Source organism: Hoplias malabaricus, chromosome 3, assembly GCF_029633855.1.
Source record: "Hoplias malabaricus isolate fHopMal1 chromosome 3, fHopMal1.hap1, whole genome shotgun sequence".
In the NCBI taxonomy this organism is placed as follows: domain Eukaryota; kingdom Metazoa; phylum Chordata; class Actinopteri; order Characiformes; family Erythrinidae; genus Hoplias; species Hoplias malabaricus.
The window spans coordinates 48,814,612-48,839,369 of NC_089802.1; the positions used below are offsets into that span (position 1 = coordinate 48,814,612).

The 24,758-nt window shown below is 37.9% G+C and overlaps 1 protein-coding gene across 1 annotated transcript in view; it reads right to left on the reverse strand.

Annotated features, from left to right (window-relative positions):
- lhfpl4a (LHFPL tetraspan subfamily member 4a) overlaps positions 1-24,684 on the reverse strand; it is a 41,668-nt gene extending 16,984 nt beyond the window's left edge. Inside the window, exon 1 of the mRNA XM_066665276.1 lies at positions 24,186-24,684. Coding sequence (XP_066521373.1) covers positions 24,186-24,591 — 406 coding nt within the window. The 5' untranslated portion in view covers positions 24,592-24,684. The remainder of the gene's footprint in view (positions 1-24,185) is intronic.
- Between the last annotated feature and the right edge of the window lie 74 nt (positions 24,685-24,758).

Genomic DNA, 24,758 nt, shown 5'->3' on the forward strand with positions numbered 1-24,758 from the left:
AGTCCTGTTCTAATGCTCATGTGCCCAGTATAGGTGCTTTAGGTAGAGGACAGTAATCAATATGGTCACTTTGAATGGCATATGACACAGGAGTCTCCGTTTTTTTTTTTTTTTTATCAGCGCATTAAGACTTGATGGGTGCCTTTGTAATGACGTAATCTGCATTATTTACTTTACATGTTTTAAGGTTGTGGCTGATCTGTTTAAATAATTATTAATATAATTATAAAAATGATACAAATAGTTATTAATATTAATTATAATTTTAATGCAATTTCATTAAACTATGAAATATTATATTAAAAAATAAAATAAAAATATTCATGTTCACTTTCATGAACACTTTCATGTTCATCAAACCAATCTTTCAACAGTCTTGCTGTGTGTGGTGCATTGTCATCCTCATACACGGCACCGCCTTCAGGACACAATGTTTGAACCATTGGATGCACATGGTCCTCCAGAATGGTTCGGTAGTCATTGGCAGTGACGCGTACATCTAGCACAAGTATTGGGCCAAGGGAATGCCATGATATGGCAGTCCAAACCATCACTGATCCACCCCTATGCTTCACTCTGGGCATGTAACAGTCTGGTGGTACGCTTCTCTGGGGCTTCTCCACAGCGTAACTCTCCCGGATGTGGGGAAAACAGTAAAGGTGGACTCATCAGAGAACAATACATGTTTCACATTGTCCACAGCCCAAGATTTGCGCTCCTTGCACCATTGAAACCAATGTTTGGCATTGGCATGAGTGACCAAAGGTTTGGCTATAGCAGCCCGGCCGTGTAAATTGACCCTGTGGAGATTCCGATGGACAGTTCTACTGGAAACAGGAGAGTTGAGGTGCACATTTAATTCTGCCGTTATTTGGGCAGCTGTGGTTTTATGTTTTTTGGAAACAATCCGGGTTAGCACCCGAACGTCCCTTTCAGACAGCTTCCTCTTGTGTCCACAGCTAATCCTGTTGGATGTGTTTCGTCATTCTTGGTGGTATGCTGACATTACCCTGGATACCGTGGCTCTTGATACATCACAAAGACTTGCTGTCTTGGTCACAGATGCGCCAACAAGACGTGCACCAACAGTTTGTCCTCTTTTGAACTCTGGTATGTCACCCATAATGTTGTGTGCATTGCAATATTTTGAGCAAAACTGTGCTCTTACCCTCTGCTAATTGAACCTTTACACTCTGCTCTTACTGGTGCAATTAACGAAGATTGGCCACCAGGCTGGTCCAATTTAGCCATGAAACCTCCCACACTTTCAGTTTCATTGTCCAACACCTATATATATATATATATATATATATATATATATATATATATATATATATATATATATATATATATATATATATATATATATATATATATATATATATATATATATATATATATATATTCAACAGTGACAATGGGTACAACAGGGAAAACTAAAGCTTTAATAAAGCTTAATTTATCTTCAGAAGTGATTTTTTTAAGTGTAAGGCCTAAAAAATTGCAGACCTCCCTGAATCAATCAGGTGACATACTTCCTTTGGTCATATTAAAAATTACAAATGACTACCCACAAATTTTAAGTTGAAATGTATTATCCATTATTTCTTTCAGCTGTCTCTTGCTGTTGTTGTGAATCACTATCCATTGTACCCTGTTACTGACTGTTACTTGTTTATATAATATAAGGGTGCCTAACCTGCTTCTAATCTGATATTAGATTGCCTCCAGTAAGTGTCTCCTGCGCATGCACTCAGCCGCCCTCGGTCAGTTGTAAAGCTGCAGTGTAGTGACATCATGTTTAAAGAGTGTGTGCACATACACAGTCTTTATTGTATTCTTTTGATTACTATAATTAGCTTTCAGCTTGACCCCTCTCAGACAGACAGGGTAGATATATGTGCCATTTATTTCATTTCTACACTTATATGAAGCAATGAGAGAGCTTTAGTTATCTTAATAGAATCTTACTGCCAGTGGGATATAACATATGGTCCTTCATAAAATCAGAAAATAAGTTACTCTCTCTCTCTCTCTAGCTCACTCTATAGCCTGCTTAGTTTTCTTTGTTATAAATGTGTTAAATATCAATCTGTGATTATGTGAACCACTCAGAGTTGTGTTGTTAGTCTTATTACCAGACCATTTGTTATGCCTCTTGATTCCATTACAAATGGTTTATTGATATTACTAATAAATGGCCAAACCAAATAATACCATTTTTATAGGACAAATGCTAGTCCTTTTTTTTTACATCTTTTCTGTTTTCTACCATTTTTAAAGCTTGTCTTAGCAACCGAGGAGGAATCTAGAAAAGCAATGAGAAAAGAGTGAGCTGAATTATAGATTTTTCTTCCAACTATCAAAAGCGAACAATGATTCTCAGAGGTGTTTATGCAGTGAGATTCCAGGAGCTTTAATTAGCACCCTGATGTATACAAGAAACAAGCAGAAGGTTTTATGGCTGTTGTACATCCTCGAGGCTGAGCCAATATCACTAGCTCAGTGTTAACATTCCATTAAACACACCCGTACACACACACACACACACACACACACACTATTCAATCTTTTTTAACATTTATGCGCTACATCCCACCTAGCAACACTCACTGACAACCAGTTTTACACCCTCTCTGCTGCACCCAGCATCAGCAGCACACATTTATCTTCCCATTCAGCAGCTTCTGCCTGAGTATTGATTATCAATCACTTTTACAGTAAAATTAATGCTTTGTAAGACTGTACATGTGTTAAGCCTCTGGAAAGCCTCAGTTTCCTCTTTTCGATTTTAGAGTTTAATGTTAAAAGTCTAAAGTGATACTCACTTCACCACAGCTATTTAGAGAAAGCAGGTGTAGAACTCATTGCCTTACAGAACATGCATCCACCAGTGACCTAATGACCTAGCCTTTTCTCACTTCTGCTTAGTACAATCAAGAAATGAAATTAATGCTAATAATAAAATTAAAGGGAAGTGTAAAGGTCAGCTGGCATTATCAAAAGTCATTGGTTTGGGTTTCTGAGCTCAGTATCTGAATCTGAATATTACTGAAGGCTATGGAGCACAGGAAGCAGATGTTATAAAGTTACATTGTTACAAAGTTACACTGATGGAAGAGCCACAGCATGAATTTGAAAATGAAATGTATATATTTTCTTTGTCAGTTAGATATTATATATCTAAGACTTGGTTTATTTCGGGAAAGCAATGTCACGTAACAAAATTCTTCATGTCCCAGAAGACCCTGAAACAGAAACTTAGTTTTTTTTTAAATATATTCAAAGCATTATCAAATAACTGTTGGTGTGACAGAGAAAGAGGGAGTGAAGTAGGAGTGAAAATAGTGTGAGTAATGATGGTTAAAGCGGAATAAATCCTTAGAACATGCGCAAAATAGAAAGTGTAGAGAGAGTTTGTTCTCTTAGTGCTCACTGTGTTTGTATGCATGTGATTAGCCCTCTGTCTCCCTCCCTTTCTCTCTCTCTCTCTCTCTCTCTCTCTCTCTCTCTCTCTCTCTCTCTTTGTGTGTGTGTGTGTGTGTGTATGTGTGAGTAAGAGAGCAAGAGAGAGAGAAAAACACAAATGAATTCTGCAGTGACACATGAAGAATTGGTTAATACAGCCAATTATCTCTGAGTGGGATTCATTCAGCCTTAAGCAAAGCACAAGCGTACACACACACACACACACACACACCATAAAATATTTTTTAATTCATGCATATGTCGTTGTTGCAAAAAAAAAAAAGGTGCAATTTACAATACAATATAAATCTATTAAGGTGGAATGGTATGTTTGAGTAGGAAAATTACTTGTTTGTAAGTTTGCAAGCCCCTTAACGCAAAGTTGCTTGCTCACCAACAGAAGATGAAAATTATATCTCCATCCAGATTCCTTCGAAATTATATTTTGATTTTACACAATATATTTTAATCAAAATATGCTTTTGTCATGGTGTGACCAGAGACAGATTAAGGGACAGAGCTGTGCAAATTACCTCCAAGCATTCCCTGAAGTCATCTGGACAAAGACTTAATTTTAATTGTTATTTTGAATGTAATTTTATTTTGGTTGTCATGTTGGTTTGTGAATGTGTGAGTGTGAGTGTTGCCCTGTGAAGGATTTGAACTGAACTGGATAAGAGGTTACAGACAATGAATGAATGAATATTGGTTTGTGTACAGGGATAGTTTATGTGTTTTGAGGGACTCCACCATCCCAATGACTGCAGTAAATGCAGCCTGTCTTTTCAGCAACACCATCAGTATTTATAATGATGTACACATACTGTCAGAGCTTATTTTGGTCAACACTCATGCAAAATGATTATATTTGACCTACTACTGTTGTTGCATATTATATGATATCCAGTGGTTGTTAAGAGGGCAAGCAAAAACTAGACAATCAGAATGTATGAGGCTTTGTGAGTGTGTGTGAATATACACATATACATACGTATGTATGTATGTATGTGTGTGAGTGTGTGTTATGTATGAGTTGATTCAGCATCCCAGCCACAGTGGCTGAGACAGCAGGTGTTAGGAAAGAAGCTACTAACATGTCACCTCACTTCTCCTGGCACACATGAGCCTGCCTCACATATTAGCACAACAACACCAGCACACTATTACATTCATTCATTGCCTGTAACTGCTTATCCAGTTCAGGGTCGGGGAGGGTCCCGGAATCACTGGGAGTGCAAAGCAGGAACACACCCTGGAGGGGGCACCAGTCCTTCACAGTGTGATACACAGTTACACTGAATTAAATGTATATAATTAATAACTACGTTTATGTTTTTTGGCTTATCCAGGGCAACTTTTACTCATCAACATTAACCTAGCTGCACATAAGGGCAAATGTACTCTTGCCCAAGGACTTGTATTAGTGGATACATGATGTGCTTACCCAAAGAGGGAATTGATCCTTAGCTGATCCTTTGTGGGGGCAACACTGTTTAGCCACAATAATAACCATCAAATGTCAGTTTTCTGTCTTTGTCCCTTTACCGGTCAGTCAGCCAAGACATACTTGGTGTGTTTTTTCACTGATGCTATGAGGCCAATGTAGCTAAGCAGTAATGGAAGCTAATACTATCGCTAAGAATTATGCTACACGGTAAACCTGAATAATTGAGCAGGACTAAAAAATAAAATCAAGGCAACCAATTGACTTTACTTTTTTCTTACTTTACTTACTTCATTTGTAGTGATGTCTGCTACGTCAATTAATGCTTGTTACAACTCAAAATTGGCCCAACATGGGGCTTTATCTCATAATCCCAGGATAAGGGAACTGTTTGACAGCACCTCACACTAGGTGTCCACATGAAATTCACTAAAAGCAGTGAACCTCAGACAATCCGCCATCTTGGCTGAAAATTGCTGTATGCTGCACGGGCGTAGCCACTAGTGAGCCTGGGTGGGCCTAGGCCTACCCAAATTGGACCAAGACTTACCAGTCAGCCAGAGCTGATTCCCAGCATGTGAGTGCATGTGCATGGACACACTCTGTTTTCTGACTTTTCTGCACTAATGCACATTCCCTCGAGCTGGATTCAGAGCTGGAACATAAGGGGATGTAATTAGGATTGCCAACCGTCCTGTATTTGAACTCTAAAGGCCAGGTTTCATTTTTAACTGATACTGGATGCGTTTTACTCTGTGTTTTTGAGGTTCCCTCAGCCGGAGGGAGGGGCTGATACTTCTAAGCAGAAAATATGCTCCTCGTTGGTTGTCACTTTTATTTAGCCAATCAGCAGCCAGATTTAGCTGTCCATTATTTAGTGCTGCAGCCAATGGAGTTACGTCCCTCTTACAAAGGTTTGTTTTTTGGCAGCACTGAGAGTAGCATGTCAGAGCTGAAACACTGGAAACAAACAAATTAGCTTTTAGATAGAACTTATTTTAGCACTGTGTTTTGGAGAAACTACATAAGACCTATACAGATTAACAAAAATTACAGATGTAAATCATTATGCATTATCTGAAAGCCTAGAAGGCTCTGAGTGTTCCCTACTCTTAAAGGAGCAATCTGTAGGATATTTACTGTACTTAGTCATAAAATGTCCAGGGTGTGTGATCATAGATTAAGGAAGCAGTCAAAGCTAAAACACTGCTGCCTCACACAGCATTGCTAAAGCAGTATGTTCTCCTTGAGAAGTGGTCAGTCCAGAGCGGAACTCCTATGACCCCGCCCTCAGTCCAGTCATTTTACAGTCCACCGTGTGGCCAGGTCTACAGACAGTGTCTCGCAGCCATGAAATAACCAAGTGAACATAGTTAATGTTATATTTTACCAGAAAAAAAGCCCCACTGCCCTTCTATTAATCTCCATAAGTATCAATAAGTAGCTGTAGACTCTTAAACAAACCCATTTAAGGTGGAACTAAATGCTTCAATACGAAAATTATCATTTTAAATTGACATTTATGGTTGAAGGAAAAATAACACCAATAAATTTTAATGTGGGAAAGACATTACTTTCTTGTAAGTGCAGGGAAAACGGTGGTGGCTCTTTATATTTATTTTATATTTATTTTATATTTATATTTTTATATTTTATATTTTTGCCCTCCACTTAAGTAGGTAAATGTTTACTGACATCACATACAATTGGTTTGTGTGTTTTAAACAGATAAAGTGGAATGACAGTTGCTTCAAAAGTTTCAAATGCTATAGCGCTAGCTTCGGCTCTTAAGGTGGAACAAAGAATCCAAGAACCTGGAGAATAATGCCATTAGGACTCGTAAACAGACATGTGGAACAGAGTTTACAGAGAATAAAACAGTTTCACTAGATAGAATAGCTTAAACAAAGCAAAAATTCCAAATTAAATAATCATAAGATAATAAAATAAGATGATAATATTAAGATGATTTAACTGGCAAGACAGCCCTTTTTTATTTATTTATTTTCCTTCTATGTTCTCCTAAGCCATCTTGCATTTATGGCATAGTTCGATGACTGTCTGCTTCCCAGGCCTGCATTCAGCACACGGCATATTAACACAACTCAATAACATCCATTACAGGGCCAGGATCAATACCTCCATGTTTGACACTGATTGAAATTTTGATGCCTAAGAGGCATGCTCCATTATCTGAGATGTTAGGAGCTGCAAAGCAGACAAAGATTGCTAGCCTCCTCATTACGGAAATGCAATGCAATCACATTTTCAATGGAGGAAAGAGAGGTGATTAAAAATCTATAAGAGGCTGTTATGACTTAGAGCCAGCTGGAAACAGTCAGCAAGAGAATTCTCCATGCACCGATGCATGAACATACACACACACACACACACAAACACATATGCACACTTAAATACACACTCCAGGATTGACTCATCTTTTGACCTATACTCATGTAGAGTTTAGTGAGCATGAAAACTCAATCTGGCTACACACACTAAACAAGCATTAAACTGGAATGTGTAGAGTACAGTGCAAATGTAAGAGACCACCCCTTATTTATTCAGTTTCCAGTCAAAACACCATTAAATCCAAAACACTGCAAACATGAAACACACACCAAATTACACAGAAGCCTTAGCAGATAAATATAATATCATATCGGTCCATATGGATCTACTTTTGTTTTGTGCATCCGTCCACTTCAATTCTTGCATTCTTCCCATCATAATACCAGCTAGTTACTGCTGTTTGCAAAAGCTGTTCTCGAGGTGTCTCTGGTATTATGTTTCTTTTCAAGGGGACACCCTTTTTCACATAACCCATTACCTAAACATACACACACCTTGCGAATTTGTTCCTCATGTGCATCTAAAACGACCGAAGAAGATGTCTGAGGAGATTTGATATAAGACAATCCATCTGAAAAAAACAAACAAAAACAAAACATGGACTTTGCATAGTTTTAGAAAGCCTAGGAAAAAATGGGCTCCTCACTACTGCGCAAAACATGGTAGATCAACAAAACTGTCCCCATCAGATGCGCTTAAATCTTTCATCATTGTCAGATTGGATGAAATCATGTACAACTTGTGCTAAAGATCTGTCCACCATTCCTCTGTGAAAGGACAATACAGGTCTAGAACGTGTAAAAAAGGCTGGTTACACAGTAAATATTGAGAAAAATTATGGCGTATGTATTTTGTGGTTGAGATAGTAATGCTTTACAATTAAAGTGTATTTAAATGGTACTTACAGTGTATCTTCTTGCATTTAGAGTGTACTTTCCTGGTACCTCCTGTGTAATTTTCAGCATTATAAAATAATAACCCACATTGTAGAGTTGTAACTTCCCACATTTCCCACAGTATATTTTTCTGGTACTTACAGTGTAATTGTATTAAGTTAATTCATTCATTCACTGACTGTAACCGCTTGTCCAGTTCAGGGTCACGGTGGGTCCAGAGCCTACCCAGAATCACTGGGCGCAAGGCAGGAACACACCCTGGAGGGGGCGCCAGTCCTTCACAGGGCAATACGCACTCACACATTTATTCACACACTCACACCTACGGACATTTTCAAGTAGCCAATCCACCTACCAACGTGTGTTTTTGGACCGTGGGAGGAAACAGGAGCACCCGGAGGAAACCCACGTGGACACGGGGAGAACACACCAAACTCCTCACGGAGTGGGACTTTGTATTAAGTTACACAATTGTATTTTAAATCACATAATAATGAGGCAGGTTTTATAAAAATATTTGTATTCATTAAATATACAGAAACAACAAGTGATGTTCTCCTCTACCTACGCTGTGAGTACAGACTTCCTATGTAAATGTGGCAGTGAGATGTGGTTACACTGTGCTATTAAGGATTTTTATTTTAAAACTATTAATGGTTAATAATTACCAGAGTAATCCACTGAGAACAGTCAGAGACATTTTGAGAGAAGGCACGACAGAGGGAGATGAGGCCTGTTTAACTGTCTTTCATGTACTTTGTGCAGGCAAGGAAAAGTAAATGCTCCTTTACACTACTCTGATGTGTGGTTGTCTTCAATCCAATGGCTGAGCAAACCTTGAACAACACAACACAGAAGTAAAACTCACTCCCTGTTGTTTTGTGTATTTATTGTATAAGAAGTTGGAAGGTTGGACCACTACATAATCCATCCCATTCATCGTTGTTTCAGTGTATTTACAGAGTAAGAACAGGATAACAGTGGTCCACTACATTATCCAGCCCACTCCTTGTTGTTTCTGTGTACTTACACTACTCCACCTCTCTGTTATGAGCTGCTGCAGTACTGGACCTACAGACCTTTGGGGAAGAAGTTTCAAAAGAACTGAGCCAATTCTCAATGTGGAGTAATTGTTCTGAGGTTTAATAAATGTAGTATGTTTAGAACAATATAGATACACCCTTGTTTGATGTGGCAGGGAGTGTGGAGTGAAAGGGTTTGTTACTTGGCAAGGACAACTGCCCTGGTGTCCTCGTTTTCTTTTGCTATTCCATTAAGTACCAGGAACCGATAAGTATTTGTACAGATTCATTCAGGAATGTTACTCTATAAATTATGGGATGATTCACTGTAAGTACTGGGTAAGTACCCTTTAAAATGTGGGAAAGTACACAGGGAAGATACACTGTAAATGTTGGGTAAGTACACTATAAAGCGCTGGCTGCAATATAAAGTGTCTGTGTAATTTGACAACAAATTCTATAAATTAATGGTGATAATCATTTGAAAACAGTCTACTCAAATTAATGGAAAAAATGCTCTCAAAATTTGTAGAAAATGCAGTGGAGTTAAAAAGACATTTTAATAGAGGCTGTGGTGGATTTTGTCTTATGTATAATGAGAACTGTTTGTTTAGATGGCCAAATGCAGTCTCCTCTCTCTCTCTCTCTCTCTCTCTCTTTCTCTCTCTCTTTCCCTTGTGTAAAACTGTACGAAGCAGTAATGCCCTGCAGTGAGGACTAACTACTAACTAGGCCAAACACTGCTCTGAAGACTGTGGCCAGCAGCATTGGAATAATGATAACAACACAAGCACTAGTTTCAGTGCTACCAAGGTCCAATATTTTCAGCCATTAGGCCTCAAATATAGGCTAATTAACTAAAAAGAACTACAAGTCCTTGCAGGCCAACTCTAGTCTTCTTTTTTTTTAACTTATTTAAGTACAGATTAGAAGACACCAAGAATACACATACACATAAAGACTAATAATGTGTGGTGAATTTGCAAATAGAATGTACAATTTGTGTGTGTGTGTGTGTGAGAGAGAGAGAGAGAGAGAGAGAGAGAGAGAGAGAGAGAGAGAGAGAGAAAGAGAGAGTACATGTATGAAGCTTCATTTTCTGGCAGCCCTAAAGAGGTCTCACATCAATATGCAGAGTCAATGCCTGTATTCTGAACAGGACTTTGTGGAGGGCCAACGTAGGGAGAAGAGAGGAAAAGGAAAGAGATAAGGTAAGATGAAATGCTATAGAATGTGAATTGTGAACTGTGGTGTATAAGAGTAAAATCTCTAGATTTTAGATTTCTGGTTAGGAAGGGATTGTTAAATGTACTTAAATGTACTTAAATCTTGAGTAGCTATCATTGTAAGCTAAAGTCCTGTTCACAAGCATGTTAGCATGTTTCAGATCCACATGCCGACAATATAATTTTGACTCTACATGATACTTAAAATCATTAGTTTAACATGCAGCCACTGTTGCCCCCACTGTTGTTGGTGACAATCTGTTGATGATACTTTTGTTATTGAGGTATTGACAGTAATCATATTGTGATGATGATATGCAGCCAAAACACTATGCTGTAATTTTTAAAGGGAATTTAAAAATATTTTGGCTTTTTTTGTCTGTGAGCAAAGAAATTCACAGTGTAATCTGATATTTTTTATTCTTTGACAGGTCTAATATGTGTGTTTCTGGCATTTCAAAAACAGGAAAGCCCAAAATACATACTCTTGTATTGTATGGTTTTTTTTTTTGGTTGTTTTTTTTTTTTTTTTCATTTTTTCTGTTCTACGTGAAAGTGGAATTTCAGTTAAATTTATAAATGTGAAAGGGGCCTCACACTGGAACACTGAGAGAGAGCCCACATAAGTGAAAAGTGTCAAGAAAGGAACATACTGAGAACGTGAGCAAGAAGTGGAGGAGGGTGAGCAGCCATTTTAATACTTGGTGTTGCAAAAAGTGAAGGAAAAAGACAGGAAGTGTTGTAAAAGGAAGGCTAAAGATAGGTGTGTGTATGGGGGCTGAGTGCAGTTCAGAAGCAGATTAAATTATCATCACCAACAAAGCCCAGAGTATTAGATCTACATCCAGACCTTTTACACCTCTCACACTCTCTTTCTCGTGTCACTTCAGCTGCTTCTATAATATTAATCTCAACTGGATGACCTCTATGGGGCCCAGTTCAAACCCATCCTTCTCAGAGAGGATGCAGATGTGCATGTAGCCAGGCATTCGGTGGCTCTTTCTTTCCTTTTTTTTCTTTTCTTTTCTTTTCTTTTCTTATCTTTTCTTTTCTTTTCTCTGTGTGGTCACTGCAGTGTGAGAAGTATGGCTTTATACTGGAGCTCATCTCCTGCTGACGCTGGCTTTGCATGCAGCAGCATGGAATTGGTGGAAGCTTAACCCCTCAGGGAAAGAAGAGGATTATGGGTAGTGAAGGTGGAAGCATCTACCAAGACGGGAACATTTCAGCAGCACCTTGAGCTCTATGTGATATTTATGTAACCCTTGTATTTATATTTTTCCATATCTCCAAATTCTACTTACAAATATTGTAGTAAATTTTTCTACTCAATTATTCAACCCACAGCTAGCTATGACTCCTCCAGTCACATATAATGCCACCAACATGAAAGGGTGAAGGCAAGACATGTCAAGCCAGCCACTCCTTCTTTTCAAACTGCTGTTAAAACATGACAGTTCAGTGAGCTGGAGAAGAATGCCAACTGACCATATCTGTTATATCAGCCCATGCCCATGCTGGCCAACACTGTGTATGTAGGTTGAGGGGATGGAGTGGAGCCATGTTATTCTGTGTTTTTTTTTTTGGGCTCCAGCTGAGGCATCTCCTGATGATGGGGCCTATGCTTACACAGCTGTACCATTTGGGAGACTACTTACTGTCATGTTTTGTTTTTGCATTATTACAAAATCCATATTCAAGGCTGAACTTTTGAAATGGTCCAAAATGACATGCACATATCTCTTCTCATTAATTTTCTAGCTTTTTCCAGTCCTCTACAGTTACTTTCTCTGTGTCTGTCTGTCTGTCTGTCTCTCTCTCTCTCGCTCTCTCTCACTCTCTCTCTCTCTCTCTCGCTCTCTCTCACTCTCTCTCTCTCTCTCTCTCTCTCTCTCTAACACACACACACACACACACACACACACAAAAAAACATGTGTTCGGTCCCATGGTCTCTGCCCCAGTGGAGTACTCTATGAAAGTACTGGGCTCTTGTTGTGCTACCTTTGGCATGTGATTTGGATCAAGAGCTTTCACAACATCTACAACCCCAAAACCAAAACTTATTTTTTTCCAAATAACAGCCACTGCAAATGACATCCTCCACTCTAGATTAGAAACAGAAAACAGCTAGATTACTGGCCTCAATTCCCCACTCAACTTCAACTTTAATCTGCAGCCCCTGTGTCTTCACTATCTGGACAAATATTATAATGCTCTTACTGAACATTTTTAATATAAGTAATACAGATCTCCTTGTAATCCCTTTATATTCCATTGTTCATTTGTATTGGATTCATGAAAGACCAAAAAAGAACAGGTGAAACATCAATAAGAGACACTATTTTAGATTAACATGGTAGTTGTTGGAAGCTCTGCTTAGGTTTGCAAGAAACAAAGCTAAATTTAAAGCATTATGGCAGATTTGATAAGAAAATAATTTATCCAAAAGGAAATTGTACAGCCTATGTCTGTAGATTTAATCCTCCAAAATAATCTAAATAAACTAGACAAATGGATGAATGAATGAATGAAATACCAGGACCTGTTATATGAAGATTTTCTTTTAAAGTATATATATATATATATATATATATATATATATATATATATATATATATATATATATATATATATATATATAATTTCCTTGACAGAAATACAGGTCATTCAGTCAAATGTGAATTGTGATTTAAACAGTCCATATTATAGATTCAGAAATTATGTTATAGTTTGGCAGTAAAAATATTTTGAAAACTGATGTTGCTTTATGAAAGCTACAGAACTACTGCTTCTGTGCCTGCCCTGTTTGTGTTCATATGTGTAGAAAATATATATATAAATATATTATAGAAACATAAATGTTATTACAGTTTTTTTTGCTAACAAGTGTTTGCAGATACCTTTTTCTAAACTCTTAACACAGCAACATAACTACAACACACAAGTAGCCAAATAGTACATTTTCTGCTCAGTACCACATTTTGTTCATTAAACACCAACTCTTAGTTTCAAAATTCAAACAAAACTTTCTCTGCATATACTAACAATCAAAACACAGCAACCCCCCTCAAAACTGAGTCATTCTTTCAAAACAGTAGCATGTTTTCTATTCAAGAGAAACATATAGTCAATCATAGCACAATGACTGTCAAAATACTAATAGTTGATGGCATTAAAGAAAGGTTTACTTTCCATGTCTCAGTTCTACCAGCAAACAATAGATGTTATGACATCATCTGTATTTACAATTCATTGTCTTTTCCTGGCATTTTTGCTTTAGTGTCAAATGTGTACTATCTGTCTATCTATCTAACTTAACTGACAAAATAGGACTAAAAAGGCCATAGTCATCTGATTATTTAGTGGACCACTGGCAGCAATATCATGACTCTACTGTAATATGTAAACACTTTTACTGTCAGTGATCAACAAAATATCAGATAAGTATGGCCTTTGGTCCCAAATGTGTAAAAATGAAATACAAAAATAAAGTTAAAATAAACATAAACATAATAATAATAATAATAATAATAATAATAATAATAATAATAATACAACAACAATAACAATAATAATAATAATAATAATAATAATAATAATAATAATAATAATTATTATTATTATTATTATTATTATATAGTATGAATATCAATCAATCAATCAATCAATCAGTTACATAAGGTGTGAAAAAAACACAAAAATGCAATCCTGTTTTAATCTCTCATTTGTCCAGACATAATTTTCTTTCTTTCTTTCTTTCTTTCTTTCTTTCTTTCTTTCTTTCTTTCTTTCTTTCTTTCTTTCTCTTTCTCTCTCTGTCTCTCTTTCTCTCTCTCTCTCTCTCTCTCTCTCTCTCTCTCCTTCTGTAGGATGTCGTGTATTCACACTGACCACTCAATCCAGTTGTTCATCTACCTACATCAGATATTTTTTTAGTGTGTGACCGATCTATTCATTCAAATATTTTTATCATTTGTTTGAATATAGCTTTTCAGCTGCTGATGTTCCAGATGTAGATATTTTACACTAAATTTAAAGTTTTGAACATTAAATTTTCATTTCTGACATGCTCTGTGCAAACATTTGTAAATGAGTCAAGGAAGGTTTTGGTATCAGGAAAGCGTGTGCATACTGAAAAATGCAACATTTTAGAAACACGTTAATTGACTGCATACAGTATTTTGTGAAAACAGCATGAATTGTGTTTGTGGTATCCTTCACAACTGATAGATGTGCTACTTGTGTTTAGAATTTTGAAAATGTGACTACGGATTGAACAAAGTGATATTCCCAATTATAAAACTGTATATACAGGTTTTTTAATGATGTCTGGTGGTAGACTTGCTTGTACTAAGGTTCACATTCTGCATCAGAGAAAGGAATCATTAAACAGAAAGTAATTTTTGCTCAGGGTCAGACTACTTTTAAAATCAGTTGTCAATATTTCAGTGTGAAAGTGTGAGAAATGCAGTTTTTTCCTCCTGAAACAGCAAACCTGTCTTATCTGATCACACTGTAACACATCTTTCATACAGAGGCAAACACACATTTACATGCTGCATGGGCCCGGTGTGTGTAGTTATAGAATGTTTGCCATTTGTAAAGTTTTTTGGTACATGTAAAGATTGCATATGTTTTCCATTTCCCCCACAAACTGACTGTAGGTCAAAAGGAGTAATGGTCATTTTAGAAAAAGGAAGTACGAGTGCACTGCAGCACAGACGCCAAATACAGAAAAAGAATATACAAAACCTTAAATGAAACTCAGTTTTCTCACAAATGTAGTCTCTGTCAGGTCCACACCTTAGCTAGGACCTACCAAATTACACAGTGCTACCAAGTTAGGAAGGTGGACGATTGTACCAATTTCCTTTGAGACGTGAAGCCTGCTGCTAATTCAAAGTCACTGGCAGCTTAACATATTTAGAGGAGAACACTAACAGCCCAGTTCTGTTATGTTTGCTAACAGATGCCTGCTTTGACTAGCATGGAGCTGGGTTATGAATGACGAAGAGGAACTGTGCACTTATATTCATTAAGGAAAACAACAAAACATAATTTGACAAAGTATACATAATTTTGTATACAATCATATGGACTACAGGTAAATAAAACACACAAAACTGCTCTCTGATATCATACAGATACTAGTAGAAATTCCACCATGATATTCTGTGGATTTAAAAGCTTTAATGTAACCTTATAAATCTAAAACGCTTCTGCTAGCAGTCTAAAACCATATACATTTTTCCACCACAGCCCAACTCCTGAGAGCTCCACTGCTTTCAGACTCTGATCATATCTGTGGAAAAAAGAGAAAAGAACGAGAGAAGAGGAGAAGCGAGAGTGCTAAAAGGAGCAGGGCCGCCAATCTGAGGTAGTGTCACAGAGGGGAATGGAAACAAGTGCTAACGCAGTGCCAACACACACACACACATACACACCTTCACATGCTGAGCTCTAACAGGGGCCTCATAAACCACACACACCTGTACACACACACACACTCACACAGAGAGAGAGAGAGAGAGAGAGAGAGAGAGAGAGAGAGAGAGAGAGAGAGAGAGAGAGAGAGAGAGAGAGAGAAAGAGAGAGAGAGCACACTGTTAGCACATAAACACAATCTCTAAAACCAAAATAATACACCTAATAATGGAGGAGAGAAAAATACAGAAAGATGGGTAGATAGATACAGGGGTTAGACAATGAAACTGAAACACCTGTCATTTTAGTGTGGGAGGTTTCATGGCTAAATTGGAGCAGCCTGGTGGCCAAACTTCATTAATTGCACATTGCACCAGTAAGACCACGTGCATCCAATGGTTCAAACATTGTGTCCTGAAGGCGGGGCCGTGTATCAGGACGACAATGCACCAATACACACAGCAAGACTGGTGAAAGATTGGTTTGATGAACATGAAAGTGAACCTGATCATCTCCCATGGCCTGCACAGTCACCAGATCTAAATATTATTGAGTCACTTTGGGGTGTTTTAGAGGAGCGAGTCAGGACACGTTTTCCTCCACCAGCATCATGTAGTGCCCTGGCCACTATCCTGCAAGAAGAATGGCTTAAAATCCCTCTGACCACTGTGCAGGACTTGTATATGTCATTCCCAAGACGAATTGACGCTGTATTGGCTGCAAAAGGTGGCCCTACACCATACTAATAAATTATTGTGGTCTAAAACCAGGTGTTTCAGTTTCATTGTCCAACTCCTGTAGATCTCCACACTAATGCTAATTATTCATTCTTAGTATTAAATTATGGTCAAGATAAAGGCAATTCATGTTAAATTTCCTGTTTGAGCTCTAGAATCAGCTTATACATTTAAATGACAATACATGTTTTGTTAAAAGTTTGCAACAGACACTAACATTTATTACCTTAATATTACCTTGCACTTTATATTTCAGTAAATGCCCCTGCTACTGCTGTTTTCTATTTTCAAACATGGTCTGAAATGACCCTTTATATTTACTGTGCGTGATGTATCTGTCATGTACAGCCCTGTCTAGTGTTTTCCTGTGGTCTGTGTATCATTGTTTCCTTTGTGTGTCATGTATGTATAAGCACATGGCTCTTTGTTTTGTTCCTGTCTTCCTTGTCTCCACCTTGGCTCCACCCTCTTGTGCCTCCTTTGTGTTCCTGCCCCCTCGTTATCTGTCCCAGGTGTTTCTTGTTTGTGTTGTTTTTTTATAGTCCATGTCAGTGGTTCCTGTTAGTGGGTCATTGTAGATGTAGGTAGGTAGAGGTTTCTATGTATTGAGATTGTGGTATGGAATTCTGTCTTTGTTTTTGAGTCCTGCTTTGTTTAGTGTTTATCTTCTGTTTAGTGTTTAACCACTCTGTACAGTGTTTAGTTTCTCTGATCATTGTTTAGCCTCTCTGTTTAGTGTTCTGCTTCTGTTTAGTGTGTAGCCTTGTTTAGCGTTTGCCCCTTTGTTCTGTTTAGCTCTTGTTTAGTGTCCTAGCCCTAGTGTTTAGCCCCATTGTCTACTTCCCTAGCCTCTGTCTAGTTCCCTTGTTTTATTAAAGTTTCCTGCAATTACCTCCGTTCCTGTTTCTTGCTACTTGACGACTGTTACACCCACCCTCGTGACAGTATCTTTCACTTCCAGAATCTTAGATATTGTTTTATATGTAAAGGAACTCATGGAACTGGCTTGTAGCTCAATCACATACTCGGTTAGAAACTACACTGCATAGGGCACATTTTCTCATACACACTAACATTTACAGACAGCTCCATAAGGGGATGTATTTTCTTTTCACGTCAATGACACACGGTGTCTTTATTCTCATAAACTTGACCCCAGCCATTGTAAATTAAAACATTTACTGGTTGATTCCATTGTCACTTCCTAATTATACATGGTTGAATATCAGACAGAGTAGGCCATTGGTCTAGGCCAAATTAAGAGGAGAGCTGGCTTAGATGTACCAAGACACCATATGGGAAAATATTAATGATTTATTCATTGTCTGTAACTACTTATTCAGGTCAGGGTGGGTCCAGAGCCTACCCAGAATGACTGGGTGCAAGGCAGGAAAACACCTTGGAGGGGGTGCCAGTCCTTCGTAGGGCAACACACACACACATTCACAACTATGGACACATTTGAGTCGCAAGTCCACCTAACGTGTTTTTTGGACTGTGGGAGGAAACCAGAGCATCTGGAGGAAACCCACGCAGACACGGCAAACGCACCCAATTCCTCACAGACAGTCATGCGGAGCGGGGCTTGAACCCACACCTTTCAGGACTCAGGAGCTCTGGGCTCTCATTAAAATATTAATGAGAATTTTTATTTTAGAGTTTTCAGATTTTAACCCTTTTGTTTAAATCAACAATTAACAATGGAATGTCAGTATTGCTATATTTGCATTTGGGGACATTAGATACAAATATATATATATATATATATATACATGAAATTGATAGATGGATTTAAAAAGAAATATTCAATGAGCAGATGTATATGAACACGTGGACTTATAGTTAAGATACACTGTAAAAAGTGGGACTGGGTAAATTAATATTTAGTTAAAAACTAATAGTAACTTGAACTTAATAAAAAGACTTCATGTAGTTTGAAATAAAATTGAGCTAAATTCAACAAATTTGAACAAAGTATTAATTGCAATTTACACAATTTTGGCTAAATAAAATTAGCTGTGATATGTTGAATAGAATTTATTCATATTTTATGAGTAACAACAAAGATCCAGAAAATGTAATAGATTTTACTCATTGGGAGGTCTTTAATTTTAATCATCATACACTTCCGCCCAACGCATTTTGAAACTCGTGGACACCAGCATTGTTGGGTTCTGAACGTCCCAAAGTGAACAGCTTTTAAATTATTAACAGCAAAAGAAAAAATTGTATCTAAATTTGTGTATTTTGTTTGAGGCGCTCTTAAATGTGGGGACACGCAGTTCTAAGCTCCGCATTTTTAAGGTGGATCGGTGTGTTTGGGGGGGAACGACAGTTGTTTGTATGTGGATGAAGTTTAACTCGTGTGTAAGTTTTTAATTCACTGATTGATTTACCAGAGACACTAATTTGTAACTCGAGGTGTTTAGTTTGTAGCACTGTCGCTAATGCAGTTAGCCGTCTCCGGAGTTTGGAGGCATTTACACCTTAAGAGATCCGAAACCGCAAAACCATGGAGCAGGACTAGAGTAATCCTCATTTCTGTTCGTTGTTTTCAACGTTTGGAGTTCTTTTCTCTGTCTAAAACAACACCAGACGCCTCTGCTATGAGCAGGGAGAGAGAGACCGAGCAGGTAACTGAGGCGGTTTATTTACAAACACTGGTGCTCCGTAAAGACCGGTTTCGAGCACAGACTGGAGAATTAGCTGAGGGTGAGGAACAACGTTTGATTAAAAAACAAAGTGTTTTTGTGATTACAATCCTGAATTACGGTTTTAAGAAGCTTATTTTGTGCTTTCTGTAGTTTGCATGTTGTTTCATGTGTCTGTTGACGGTATAATGAAGCCATGACACAACGCTCAGTCTCTGTGAGAGTACACTTTCAAACGGTCACTGCAGCTCTAGCTCACTCTCACTTCACACACAGAGCTGCGTTTGAATAGAGTTCAGCAAATTAGAGCACACCACGGAATCAGAGGCAAAGATTCGTCTGTTTACTAAACATTTAACACTTTACGTATTATGTTAGCATTCCATACTCAATATATCAGAATGCATGTTTTCATAATATTGTGTAGGAACACCTATTTGTTTTTATTTTTAATCTATTTCCTAATCACATTTTCTCTTTTCGCGCCATATACCCGATGGTTTCTGTTAAAGTAGATCATTCAGATCACTCTGACACTTTTACTGCTGTGTTATTTCTGTGTCAGAAATGTGTTATATTCACTGTTTATTTGCACTAATTTGTGTTTCGGGTTTTTGTAGCGTTCGAAAACAGGCTGTAGCCGATATGGCTCGTAGTTTACTTTTTTGCTGTGAATCTGATCCTAAAACTAAATTCGAGCGTGACTTGAGGGCACTACTATAAACAATATAATTAGTACTTATTAAAAGCAAGAAAAATTCCAATTCCAATCGTTTCTATACAATTTTATGACCTGTGTTTGCTCACTGTCTACAGTCTGGTTTAAATTATTTGACTGTACAGCAAGGTTATGTCTGTTTATATTTTATGTACATAATGAATTTGAAATACAAGAGATCATATTTTGTTAACAATTATACCCAGTCAATCTATTTAGGACTCAGGATGCACCTGCAAATAGATGAATAGAAAAGACCAACACTAAAACATTACACTTGCTTATGAATTTAAAGCTAATATTCATCTATTTGCAGGTGCCTGCTGAATCCTAATTAAATTGATCTGGTATAAGATGAGTGCAGTCTCAAAACATTGTTGAGATTTAAGTGCACCAACAAGTTTTGACCTTGCATCACATCCCCAAAATATATTCTGCCTGTGATCCCTGATGTAGTTGTATCAATTTTCAATTTTTGTATGAATAAATGTTTCAAGAGTTGAATAAATGTTTACCTGGTATTATTTTTATGCACATTGACCTGTTGACTCGAACATGGCACAAAAAGGACAAATTAAGTAGATTTAACATTAAAAAATTATGGCAACAAAGTGACACGTGATATTATTGAATAGATGTAAAGTTACTATAATCAGTAAATAGAAACAAGCTTTCTCCAGAAACCTAGTACAGGCTACTCAATTTTTGCCAGATATTTAGTAAATGTAAATCAATACTTGCAAGATATTTAGTAAATATTAATTAAGTTTTCTCAGATAAATAGTCCTTTCCTTGTGAAATTAAGTTATATTTACTCAATATTTTTGAGCTATATTAATTCATATTTAGGCATGTTATTACTAAATCCAACACATTTTAACTGTGCATTTTATTAACATTTACATAATCTTCTTGCTTAAATTTAGTTAATTTATTCAATGAATGTTACTTAAAAGTTGGAAAATTAGAATCTACTCATTAATATTATGTGTCACTTTGCTGCCATAATTTCTTTAAGTAACTAATGGGTCACATTTTTTACAGTGTATATAGTGTAGAGGGAGAAATGTGGACTGAGCAGCAGAGCACAGTAAAGGTGAGAGTAACATGATTACCACTGCTGGAATGACTTTAAAGGCCACACTAAAGTAAACATCTTATTTCAAACAAACAAGCAAAATGACCTTTCCCAAAGCGACAGAGCGCGAGAAAACTCCATAAAGGTCACGCCTGGACAAAAGTGCAAGAGGAATTTGGCCTGAAATGAGAGGAGCAACAATCATGCATTTCATGAATCAGAAGAAACAGTGCAGGGTTTTTATTTCTCTCTCTCTCTCTTCCTCTCTCTCTCTCTCTCTCTCTCTCTATGCTGAAGATAATGTGACTAGAAAGAGAACAGAACAAATCAAGGGTTGATGTTTCACCTCATCATATCAGTCTTATCTTGCAGAGTGATGCTAAAGCTATGGAGTATTCACAGCTCATCACACACATCTGCTGCCTGTCTGTCTCCTACAGCACAACAAGACCCCAGTAAATCCAGCTGCTTCAAATTGGAGCTTGAATAGTGTTGTCCAGAGAGGTAAAAATCCCCAGGATTGTGCTGTGAAACACTGGAACTGTATTCACAAGCAAGATGAAGATCCATCCAATATTTTTGGGATGTTTTGTAGTCGATTTGTTTGATGCATAACTAATCATTCAATATCAGATGCTGACCTCACTAGTCCCCTCATGGCTGAAGGCAAACAAATACTGACACTAGTGTTCATCTATTGCAAAGCTGTTCTAGAAATGTAGAGGCTTTTACTGCAGCAGAAAAGTGTCAAATTTACACACTGCTTATAGCCCTGGCATAGTGACCACTTAGTTAGATTTTTTTTGTTCTTGTGTTTGTTTGGCCTTTTGGAGGTTGAATTAAAATTGTAGATAATAGAAATGGCTAGTTTTCTAGTTTTGTTTCTAGTGAAATAGGGAAATAAAATGGAAAAGGAAGGAAATTAAGTTTATCTCAGACCGAGAGCCTGTGTGTTTGAGGTATCTAGACTGAGGTTAGGAGTGCACATATTTTTATAGGACGTTACATTTAGACTCTGTATAGAGGTCTCTGGCTACACAGACAGACCCATGGTGTAAATAAAGAATGGCCAGATCAGAACCAAATATCTCATCTTGTTGCATACAGAAGTTATTTTTGTTACCAGCAGATGAATGTACACAAGAAAAACTGTCTACAGTAGAAACACTGTGCAACTAGTTAGTGCTTAACACATCCACAGACAGAGACACATGTTGGTAATGACCCAGCTGGTTCTACTGACTAACTGTCAGCAAGGTTTAGTATCTATTCAAACTGTCATAAGTTCTGCAGTGCGTGAACTAAATCTGACTGGCTGCGTGAAACCAGATAAGGACACTGTTAGTAATGAGATGAAGATACATATTACTTTCTAGTCCCTGAATGAAACAGTTTATGTCCCATAGAACGGATGCCACAAGTGAGTGTAGCCATGTTTAAAATACGTATAGCACAGAACCTCCGATACATCCAGGCCACTAGATGTCAGCAAAATAGCTGTTTAAGAGTGAGAAGGAGAGTTGTTGGAGCAAATGACTGATTGGGCCATTCCACAAAAACATAGTGTACATCATTGTGTTAACCTATCACTCTACAGATCCTGTGTGTGTGTGTGTGTGTGTGTCATGTTTACTCTCCAGTCTATTTTGGCACATTATGAGCTGAACTGAGCAGGAATTCCACCATTATTTTCTGACATTTTGCACAGTTTAACTGCTGACAGTCACTCAACAGTCATTCACAAATCTTTTTGAAAAACAATCATAAAAATTATGTCCCTGACATATGCATATGTCACAATTTCAGACAATAACTTCTCATGGGGCAAATTTACCATTTCAGACACCTATTTCTGATCATAACGTGTAGAAACTGTGACTGGGTACATTTCTCTAAAACAGAAAGATTGAAATCAAACCACAGTGTTTGTCTTTGTTTATTAATAAATCATTTATTTACGCAGAAATTTTGAAAAATCACTGGAATTCCCTTTAAGCTAACATGGGCTCCCTTTTGTCTTGCAGCAGTTCTGTACAACTCCATTCACAGCCTCCTGTCCACTCCTGCCATCGTACACCTGCACTCACTGTTACACACGGCTCTAAGAACCCGTTCATTTACACTTTGTCTCTTTATATGAAGGTCTGTAAGATTATTGCCGTTCATTGTGCAGATGTCAAGGAGCTGGTGTTTATCTCTCTCTCTCTCTCTCTGTGTGTGTGTGTGTGTGTGTGTGAGAGAGAGAGAGAGAGAGAGAGAGAGAGAGAGAGAGAGAGAGAGAGAGAGAGAGACTGAGAGACTGTGTGTGGAGAGTAAGATGCCTCTATTTGCTGCTATAATTTGGACACTTGAAAAAAAACGCACAACCCACTGGAACACAGTAGCAGACACTTAGATGATCATATAAGCATTATAGATTAATGGGTTATATTTCTTGAAAATCATAATGGTTAAAAAGAAAGAACCAAACATTACTGTGCAGATAGAGTACTGTGCAAATGTCAGAGACCTTAATTTAAATTAAAAATCTTGCAAAATTACAATCTTATGCAGAGATAAAATGAACCAATATCTACAGCAAAATTTAAATATAAAATATACCTTAGAGTCTTCCAAAGAAAAGAGGGGCTGTAATTAATGTGGACACACTGAATTATGGATCTGCAATGAATTACTGGTTTGATTTTGTATTGTTTTTAAGCTTCTGTGTAGATTTCTGTGTCCTGCATTCTACATGCTAAAAAGTGTTATTGTACTTCAGCTGTTTTAGATAGAAAATTAACAAATGGAGGGAGTCTCTGGTTATGGCCCAGTGTTGCATACAGACATTAAAAACAATGTTTGTTTTTATGTCTTTGTGGGACATGTCTTTGTGGCTGCTTAAACTTAACTCAGATCAATCTTAAACACTAGAAACATTTCTATTATTCTGAGAGCTCAGTACAAACAGACACACACACACACACACACACACACACACACACACCATCATCATCATCATCTTTATATATATCATCATTTCTTCCAAAACATGCAGCACATCAGTAGTTTACAGTAGTTTATCAATAGACCCACAGGCAACCAAAAACCACAAAATGAGAAAGAGAGGAACCACCCTCCTCCAGACACACCAGACCCCACAACCCCAACCTCGCGCCTGGACTCACCACACAGCAGCTGCATCCACGCGCACGTCTTGTACACGGTGGCCGTGTTGCAGAAAAAAAAGAGCGCCATGCAGGCGATGCAGCTGAGGATCAGCACCATGGAGAGCAGCACGAAGAAAGAGGCCGCCTTGAAGGCGCCCGACGGGATGGAGCTGAAGTCGGCGAACGTGCCCTGGCACTTGAGGTCGCGGTTGGAGCTGCCCTCGCCCACGCAATAGTGGAAGAGGCCGAAGTAGCCCGCCTGCGGCGTGTTGACGCTGTCGCCGATCCAGTAGGGCTGGATGAACACCACCACGTTGATGATGGCGAAGCAGATGGTGAAGATGGCCCACAGCACGCCGATGGCGCGCGAGTTGCGCATGTAGTTGTCGTGGTAGATCTTGGAGGCTTCTTGCGAGGGCAGCATCTTTGTGGCTCTGAGTGAGAGTCTCTCTCTCTTTTTCTCTCTTTCTGTCTCTCCCTCTCTCTCTCTCCCTCTCTCCTTCTCTATTTCCTTCTTTCTGCCCCTATCCTCTCTCTCTCTCTCTCTCTCTCTCTCTCTCTCTCTCTCTCTGTACCCCACTAGCCCGCTCG